Genomic DNA, 9,149 nt, shown 5'->3' on the forward strand with positions numbered 1-9,149 from the left:
TTTGACGTGACTTCACTTAAATTTGCCATCAGGTGATCAATGACATCTCGGCGTGGCCTGTAAAATGTGCTAAACCTTTATGTATTATTCTTTCAAATGTGTTATTAAACGTGCCTTAGTTCAGTTTGTTGCAGCCATGAATTTTTTTTTGCATCCAATAGACATTTCGAATACATAATTCATTTGTAACATTACCACTATTAAAGTAACTTACCTTTCAGCCATAGTCACTCCAATTCAAACGTTCTGTCAGCTCACTTTTCGCGCTCAATACGATTTAAACGTCTAAAAAAGAGACGCGGTTCTTGTGAGTCGGTGAGTAGACTCGAGAACTGCTCATTCTGATTTTTGAATCATTCATACCGGAACAGGTTCATTTGATTCGGTCAAAAGATTCAACCGAAAAGAACGACTCGCTCGCGATTCGAACATCGCTATACAACATTCTAGAGCGGACTCAGCGGAGAGAAAGGCAGTAGATTCCTCTCATAGTCTGCCACTAAAAGAGACAGAGACGGCCGCATTTCCCCACATAAATGGAGGCACGGCCATCGGGCGCCATCAAACAGCCCTAAACCTGCAAACATGGTGAAGGACCAAGAAGTGGAGCGCATCGCTAAGAAGCTGGACAAAATGGTGCATAAGAAAAACACTGTAAGTGGGACACATTTGCTACGGCTTCTGAAATACAGGTAGGAGAGAGAACTGTTGATTTCATCCACGCGTTCGTTTCTGTTTGTATTAGCAAGAACGAGATCTAGTTACTCTGTGTGTGATTATCACCTGTTTCATCCTCATCCAGACAGCCGCCGGGCTCTTATTGGTCAATCCTCATGCAAAATCAGCTTTTACTCTCATGTTTGAAGCGTTTGTTTACTGTGATGAGCTCATCTCCAGCGTAAACAAAAGACTAATTTAAGCCAACACTTCACACCAGTCAGTCCCAGTTTTGTCCCCAAAACACAGCATTTATGTGCAGACTGGCTGCTTTTCTATGAACCAACCTATAGTTGAAGAAGCCAGTGTTTACATTTGAGAAGTTGTTGTGTAACTGTACTTCCTCCTCGTTGTGATTTTTATCTTCAGGATGGTGCCATTGACCTGCTTCGGGAGCTGAAGAACATGAAGATGTCTTTGGAGACCCTACAGGTACCTCAGCAGGACTGGAGACGGTGTCTGGACAGAGCATGTGCTGCCTTGGATTACATAATCATGGCTTTCTCTTCTAGTCAGGGAACCCCATGCTGCTGTTCTCATTGGCTATGTTTGGAATGGCATACTGCTCATACTATTTCTGCAGCGTGTAGAATGTAATCAGTATTTATGTAAAATTTACGTCGGCGTAGAATATCTGGATGACCTACTACATTGTCCAGAAAGTCCAGTATACAAGCACAGAATACTGTATACCACAATGGAGGGATGAATGAATAATATGGACATAGTAACGATCCTTTATATATTTTCACTCATAATTTGATTGTATTTCCAAAAGTTCCATCATTTTTAAAAAGGCAAAGTACTCACTTTTCTATACCTCAGATGCATATGTTGCATAGATTGAATGTTGCATACTTTTTATGTTTTTTTGTATACTAGTGTACACCGTACATAATGCAGTATGCTAGTATTCCATTCTGAACAGAGCCAGTGGTTCAAATGCACTACTGTATGCGAGTGCGTTTACTAGGATTATTGTCATTAGCTGGACCGGTATTATTTTAGCATCATTGAGATACTATTATAGTTTTTATTAATATTTCATATTAGTTTTAGTGTTTTGTTTTAGTTACAATTTGAGTAATTTCGTTTGGTTTTGTCATTTGTAGCATTAGTTTTTTTAAACAAATATTTAATTCAGGTAATTTTTTTTATGGTTTTCATTTTAGATGTAGTTAGCTAATAACCCTGGAATGGATATTTTCAGTATGGTTGGAGTTAATGCACAGACAAATAGGCCTTAAATTAGTCCCTGAGGAGAAATTCAAAAACAACTGAGCATTGATACAAATAAGAAAAAAATAATACTTAAGGAAAACACACCCCAGAGCTGTGTTTTTTGCCTTTCCAGATCAGTCCCTGATTTATTGTGATTAAAGGTTATCATGCCTAGTGTACTGCATTTAAATAACTGAAAATTGTTGTTTTATTCAATAATGATCTCCTCTTTTCTGAGCATTTTATAGCAGAAGAATGATCAGGTAGTCAAAGCGTCATAATTAGTTATTTGATACTAGATAGTTATCTATAACACTTGTGTCATATGTATATAATGAGTTATAATGTATCACAAATTGGATAGTCCACGCGGATCGGGATGTCAGTGAATGCAGTGCGGAAGCAGAGCTCTGAAGAGGAGGTGCAGACACTGGCCAAATCTCTCATCAAGACCTGGAAGAAACTGCTGGGTACTGCATTCCTATTCACACTCACACAACTTAAAAAGATGGTCTTTCACTTATTTTAGAGTTAATGACAGTGATTGAGAAGGAGACTGAAGAATTTCCTTCTAAAACAGGGGTGGGATGAAGCTGCTTTGTTTGCTTTCCAGTTCTTAGTGTCTTATGGATGTTAACTTGATGATGGTGAACGCAATGAGCATGTGTTCTGATATTAATGCTGGACTGTGTGAATATTCTTTTGTGCAGATGGTTCTGAGGGTAAATCAGAGGAGAAGAAAAAAGGAGGATCTCCTCTTCAGTCCTCATCTTCTAAAGACTGTCCTGGATCCAGCGACACCAGGTGTGTGGATTCGAACCAATAAAGTTGCCTTGAAATTAAAATCCATCATATCTGTTTTCTAAATGCATATTATAGATCTTATTGTGAATAACTCATCCATGCATGTTTCATTTAAAAAACGAGCAGGGTAGCAGACAAAATATATTTCAGCCAGCATAAAGTATATATATATACAGTATATATAGCACACTATTTAATTTAAAGATAGCAAATAAACCCAATATTTATTTTACATTATATTTACTAAATTAGGTAACTATTTGAAAATGAGTCATGAAAAAAATAATTTGAACTTGATGGGGAAAAAATAAACATCTATACTCTTGATAGCAACTTCTAAATTCTTTAAACCTATTATAGTATATTTCTCAAATATTTAACAATATTGTTTTAAAAAATATGAATAAAAAAAAATAATAGAACACTTATTATGTATTTATGATTTTACAATACATATTATTTTAAGCAATAATCAAAACAGTGAAATGTTGTTACCTTTTGTTTTCTAGTAACAAGCCGGAGACGCCAAAAACTCCCACCACCCCCGTCGCCCCCAAATTCACCACCTTCCCACCTGCTCCCGTCACGACGGACAGCGTGCGCACTAAATGCAGAGAGCTGCTGGTGGCGGCCTTACAAACTGATGGTAAAAGCTGAACCAGTTCAACTAGTTATTAATGAACTGTAAAAGCTAATAGTACAATTTACAAAATAATTTCACTCAAAATGAAAGCAGGTTCACTGCACTGTACAACTTAAGGGAACTAAAATGTTATAGTTATAGGGATAGTTCACCCAAAGAGGAAAATTCTGTCATTATTTACTCACCCTCATGTTATTTCAAACCCGTAAGACCTTCGTTCGTCTTCGGAACACAAATGAAGATATTTTTGATGGAATCTGAGAGCTCTCAGACCCTCCGTAGACAGCAATACAACTGAAATGTTCCCAAGTCCAGAAGCGTAGCAAGGAGATCGGTAAACTGTGACATCAGGGGTTTGTAATTTTATGAAGCTATGAGAATACTTCTGCGCAAAATAAAAAAAAAATGACTTTATTCAACAATTCGTCTCCTCCGCATCACCCTGGTGCCATTTTGGAGAGTATCCTCTGGACGTAAACAACGTATGCTGTTCTGTGTCAGCTGCATCACGCGGATACGTTGGTTTCGTTCAGATCAAATCACAACAACGTAGGAAACATATTCGGCGTGAACAGCATACGTTGTTTACGTCCAGCTGTTACTCTCCAAAATGACGCCAGGGTGACGCAGAGGAGACGAATTGTTGAATAAAGTCGTTTCGTTTTTTTCTTTTGCGCACAAAAAGTATTCTCGTAGCTTCGTGAAATTACGGTTGAACCCCTGATGTCACATGGATTATTTTACCGATCTCTAGAGCTGTGCCATATGGACAAACACAGGACGCGTTTGCAGTCCGCTCCTGATCCATGTCTGTTTACCACAAACACAACATTTATCTATTATTTTGATTTCAAATCCAAACGTTGTTACTGAAAATGCTTTTTCAGCATGATTCTCATTTATCACAGTACAGTAGGCCTACAATCTTTCATATACACATTCACGTTTAAACTTAACTTTGTTTTATTTACATCTATTATTGCCTAGTTTATCTAAAAGTGCACTTTTCCTCATTTTAAATCTAGCCAAAAAGTGTTGACTGTAAAACAGTATACTTTTATTACATGCATTTATGGTGTAATTACTACATTTCTGTGTCAATCCATGTTAATTTTTACCGCGAACAATGCGCTGTCACTTTAATTCAACGCGTGCAGCACAGCAAAAATAGACTCGGTGTGGAAACGATCGCTGCATGATTGCTGCACACGCACCACTGGAGAGCACTGGCTGCAACTGCGTGCAATGTGAATGCTCTGATCCGTTAATATGGGCATGGAAAAAATACGCACCGCATACGCACCACAGACGGAGTGTGTGTGAACCTGGTGTTATGCCCAGTATGCCCGGTTTGTTCTGTTCTAACGCTCCATTTAGGCGCGCTGCATTCTGATTGGATCGGATAGCATACTGTTGGAGGTCGGGGCGCAAATAGAATCGCGCTACAAAGCGATTTAGAAATCGTGCACACTCAAATCATGATTTTATTATGATCTCAATTAATCGCACAGCCCTACCGATCTCCTTGCTACATTTCTGGACTTAGGAACATTTCAGTTGTATTGCTGTCTATGGAGGGTCTGAGAGCTCTCAGATTCCATCAAAAATATCTTCATTTGTGTTCCGGAGACGAACGAGGGTCTTACGGGTTTGAAACGACATGAGGGTGAGTAATTAATGACAGAATTTTCATTTTTGGGTGAACTAACCCTTTAAATGTATTTTTGCAACAGATGACTATGGGGGAGATTTGCTAGTGTTGGGTTTTAAAATTTGAGTTGAGTTAAAATACTGGAGTTAAGTTATGCTTTGTGTTTTTTTCTCAGGTGATTACCAGACGATCGGTGTAGACTGTGAACACCTGGCAGCACAGATTGAAGATTATATCCTTCTCCTTACCAAAAGCTACATTAGCTAATGTTATGTCGGGATGCTCAACACTGGTCTTGATAGAAAACCTGGAGAAAGCTATACAGTAGCGTTTCTAGTAAGCTTGAAAGTGGTTATTTGAAGGTGCAGGATCAAGTATGTGATTTGAAATCTGCCATCTCTGCTCATTGCCAGTTGTTTCTGAGCCAATCACTTGAGCCATAAATGAGCCAAATTAATCTGGAGCTATAGGAAAAATACATCACATAGCACCCTAAGAACACACTATCCCAGACCTTTCACTAATGACTATCCCGAGCTGTAAAAGGCAGCAGATAGAGAAAAATATAATGCTTTTAAAAGCCCTTCAGAATATGGCACTTATAAAACATCTACGATAACATACTGTTTCAAAGTTTAGGATCTGTAAGTGTTTTTTTTTTTATTAAGTCTCTTAAGCTCACCAAGGCTGAAATACAGTAAAACAGTAATAGTCGTCAAATATTATTACAATTTAAAATAACTGTTTTCTGTTTTAATATATTTTAACATGTAATTTATTTCTGTGACGGTAATGCTGAATTTTTAGTCTTCAGTGCCACATGATGCTTCAGAAATCATTCTAATATGCTGATTTGCTGCTCAAGAAACATTTCTAATTATTATCAATATGAAAATGTTTGCTTAATATTGTTTGTAAATAGAAATGTGCAATATGGCACTGAATTGGTAATAGAAAGTTCAAAAGAACAGCATTTATTTGAAATAGAAATCTTTTGCAACAATATAAATGTATTTACTGTAACTTTTGTATCCTTTCGAATACAAGTACCATGTTAATATATTAAATGTTGGTGATTCATAATTTTTCAGAATACAAAACTTGGAATAGAGAAAGATGTATTTGGCCTGTACATCGTGTAGTTACAACATCTACCAGTAGAGGCCAGGATAACCAGCCAAACCTTGACCTTTGACCTCAAACAAACTTTTGATTGTTAAAACTTTGTCACGTTTCCATTCTCCAATGAATAATGTTTTAGTTCGTCGTCTTGCTGTGAAAGGAGAAAATATTTTAACATTTTTTTAAAATCAGCTTCATCTTTATAGGAAATTGTAAAATAATGCAGCCGGGTTTGTGTTTTCTTGACTGTACTTCATGACACGTATCTACCAGGAGTTCAAGTCCACTGACATTAAGTACAAGACCAGACTGAGAAGTCGCATCTCCAACCTTAAGGACCAGAAAAACCCAGACTTACGCCGGAACGTCCTGTGCGGCAACATCTCTCCAGACTGCATCGCCAGCATGACCGCAGAGGTAGGTTTGGGTTTGACTTTGGCCTGCGAAGTGTTAAATCACAGCTTCTCTTCAGGATGTGAAGTGTGTTTGTGTTAATTACGTGTTTGGCAGGAGATGGCAAGCGCAGAGCTTAAAGAGATCAGGAAAGCGCTGACCAAGGAGTCCATTCGAGAGCATCAGCTCTCCAAAGTGGGCGGCACCGAGACTGACATGTTCATCTGTGGAAAATGCAAGGGCAAGAACTGCACTTACACTCAGGTATGCTGTTCAAACTTGCAGTCATTATAAAAACAGCTCTCAATCTGAAGCTTGATGCAGCAGTAGGCTACAAATACAGTCCTTCTGAAAGTATCTGTACACTTAAGCCATATTTTAAAAAAGAAAACCGGGTGGATCAAGTTTCTGTAACACAAACAGCCCCGCATTTCTGTGCTCGGAGCAAATTCGCGCAAGTCTTTGATTCCCTCGCATGTCTGAAACGAAGTTTGCGAGTGGGCTTAAACTGCATTGAAGCATGAAATGAGCAGGAATGCACACTCTCGCTCCGCAGGTCCAGACACGCAGCGCAGATGAACCCATGACCACCTTCGTGCTGTGCAACGAGTGTGGAAATCGGTGGAAGGTAAGAATCTTTCTATATATCTGGCAGTGCAAAAGCCATAGGTTGACATGATTTAATCTGGCTAGCTGAAGACCATAAAACTGTCTCACCGTAATGCATGTTTGTAGAGTGTAGCCACACGGTGGCAGTATTTACTCACTGTAGGCAAACCAGCATAACTGACTCCATAAATTGGGTATAAGGAAATAATCCATTTAATGAAGTTTATTTAAAACAAGCTGAATGCAATAGAAGGCAACAGAACAAGACAAAATATAGGGGAGACCAGAGTTAGTTGTCACAAGATTTATATAGCAGTAGCTGTAAGATAAGAAGTAATAAATGCTGGTGTTCTCTGGCAGTAGTCTCAAATACTTAATACAGTACTTATATATTTTATTTTAAATGTTTATTATTTTCAAGATTTTATAAAAAAATATTTTAAAAATGAAATATTTTCTATAATTAATATTTAAATCTATAATTAATATTTAAATAATTATATATGTATGTATATATGTATATATATGTGTGTGTGTGTGTGTGTATGTATTTTTTTTATAGATGTATAAAATATGTATTTATGTATTTTTATTTATATATATATAAAATAACACTGGCTTACATTAAAGGAAATGTTGATTTTGTTGAAAAGGGGTATTTAAAATAAGAAAAAATACAATATTCTGTGTTTATTTTTTTTATTTTGTATTTTACCTTTTATATTTCTGATTCATAATTTTAGTTATATCTTTAAAATAATGTTTACATTTTTTGATAGAGCAAAATGGCAGACTCTCATCTTGGCATTTCGTCACAAAAGTAAAAAAAAAAATAATAATACAATAACAATACAAATAATGCAATACAACAAAACAATACAAATGCAGAATATCTGGAAAAAAAACGTATTGAGAATATTGCTTTTTTTTTCAGGTCAATGTTTTAAAGATGTTTATTTTTATTAGGAAACAAGCAATTCAGTTTGTTCCACTAGTTGTTATTCTTTATTTATAGAAAAAAAACATATCTTTTAAATACTGTACATTAATTTGTTTTCTGTTTTCCCTTTTCATAGTTTTGTTAAAGACTAAAGTGTGCAGGATTCTTCATATGAAGAGATGACCTGAATTCATAGTGTAAGGAAATGTTTTTTTTTTCTTTTGAGAAAAAAACAAACCTGATGTCTTTTTTTTAAATATATACATGCATTTTCATAGCTTTGTAATATATGAGTGTTGCTACTTCAAAAAGCTATTTCTGTATTTTTTTTTTTTTCTTTTTCTTTTTTTTTTACTGGTGTAATATTATTGCCTTTCACGCACTGCCGATAACTTAGACCTAGTAAGTCAGCTGGCTTGTTCAGTCTTGCTTTGCCTTTTGATATAGCTAGCGCTTGTGCCTTTCTGCTCTATGAGTGCCAAGCAATTGCTGAAAGAATTTGTACACATTCATACATGTATTGTTTTTTTGTTTTTTTTTGCAGATGATTTATTTAACCAAATCTTGAATGATTGATTGCTTTTCCAGAGTTTAGAAAGACTTGAAGGATTATAGTTAATATTTGAGCCTTAGTGTAGGCGGTAGTTTGCTTCTTGCAGAGAACCAGACTAGGAGGAAAAACAGAATGTGGTACATAAAGGTTCAAATGTATTGTATGAATAATAGCACTGTTCTGCCTCAGTAAATTTGGCTAAGAATATATTGTGGTTTGAGTGTGTGTTATTGTGTGCATTTGAGTTGGGAACACGAACAGTCAGTCGAATAAAAAAAAAAAAAGCTAAACAGTTTTATAAAAGTGGTTTGTACGCCATATTTGGAGTCATTCTGAAGATATACGATAGCTTTAGGCGAGGAACAGAACTAAATTTAGTCATTACCGTCTTAAAATCTGCTCATTTACTCATGTACACCTCCGCTTAAAAGTCTGGGGTCGGTAAGTTTTCTTTTTTTGTGTGTTTGATGTCTCCTTATACAGTAACATTGTAAAA

The 9,149-nt window shown here is 36.3% G+C and overlaps 1 protein-coding gene across 2 annotated transcripts; it reads left to right on the forward strand.

Moving 5' to 3' along the window:
* The first annotated feature begins 379 nt into the window (after window positions 1–379).
* On the forward strand, window positions 380–8,921 carry LOC306859153 (transcription elongation factor A protein 2-like). 2 transcript variants are annotated; one of them, XR_013783268.1, is made up of 11 exons: window positions 380–654; window positions 1,087–1,149; window positions 2,303–2,408; window positions 2,649–2,742; window positions 3,252–3,388; window positions 5,212–5,268; window positions 6,421–6,575; window positions 6,669–6,815; window positions 7,108–7,179; window positions 8,237–8,297; window positions 8,645–8,853. XR_013783268.1 is itself a non-coding variant. In XM_079400037.1 (10 exons), the coding sequence occupies exons 1-10, from the start codon at window positions 586–588 to the stop codon at window positions 8,243–8,245; spliced, it is 909 nt and encodes a 302-aa protein (XP_079256163.1). In that variant the 5' UTR covers window positions 380–585; the 3' UTR covers window positions 8,246–8,921. The 2 variants fall into 2 exon arrangements, 1 of the variants encoding a protein (XP_079256163.1); XM_079400037.1 differs by having other exon boundaries at window positions 8,237–8,921.
* Window positions 8,922–9,149: the final 228 nt, after the last annotated feature.

The sequence above is a fragment of the Barbus barbus genome, assembly GCF_936440315.1.
Source record: "Barbus barbus genome assembly, chromosome: 40".
In the NCBI taxonomy this organism is placed as follows: domain Eukaryota; kingdom Metazoa; phylum Chordata; class Actinopteri; order Cypriniformes; family Cyprinidae; genus Barbus; species Barbus barbus.

Coding starts and splice junctions, on each gene's coding strand:
- LOC306859153 (XM_079400037.1), top strand. CDS start 586: ATGGTGAAGGACCAAGAAGTGGAGCGCATCGCTAAGAAGCTGGACAAA. Junction 655..1,086: donor TGGTGCATAAGAAAAACACT/GTAAGTGGGACA, acceptor TTTTATCTTCAG/GATGGTGCCATTGACCTGCT. Junction 2,409..2,648: donor GACCTGGAAGAAACTGCTGG/GTACTGCATTCC, acceptor TCTTTTGTGCAG/ATGGTTCTGAGGGTAAATCA.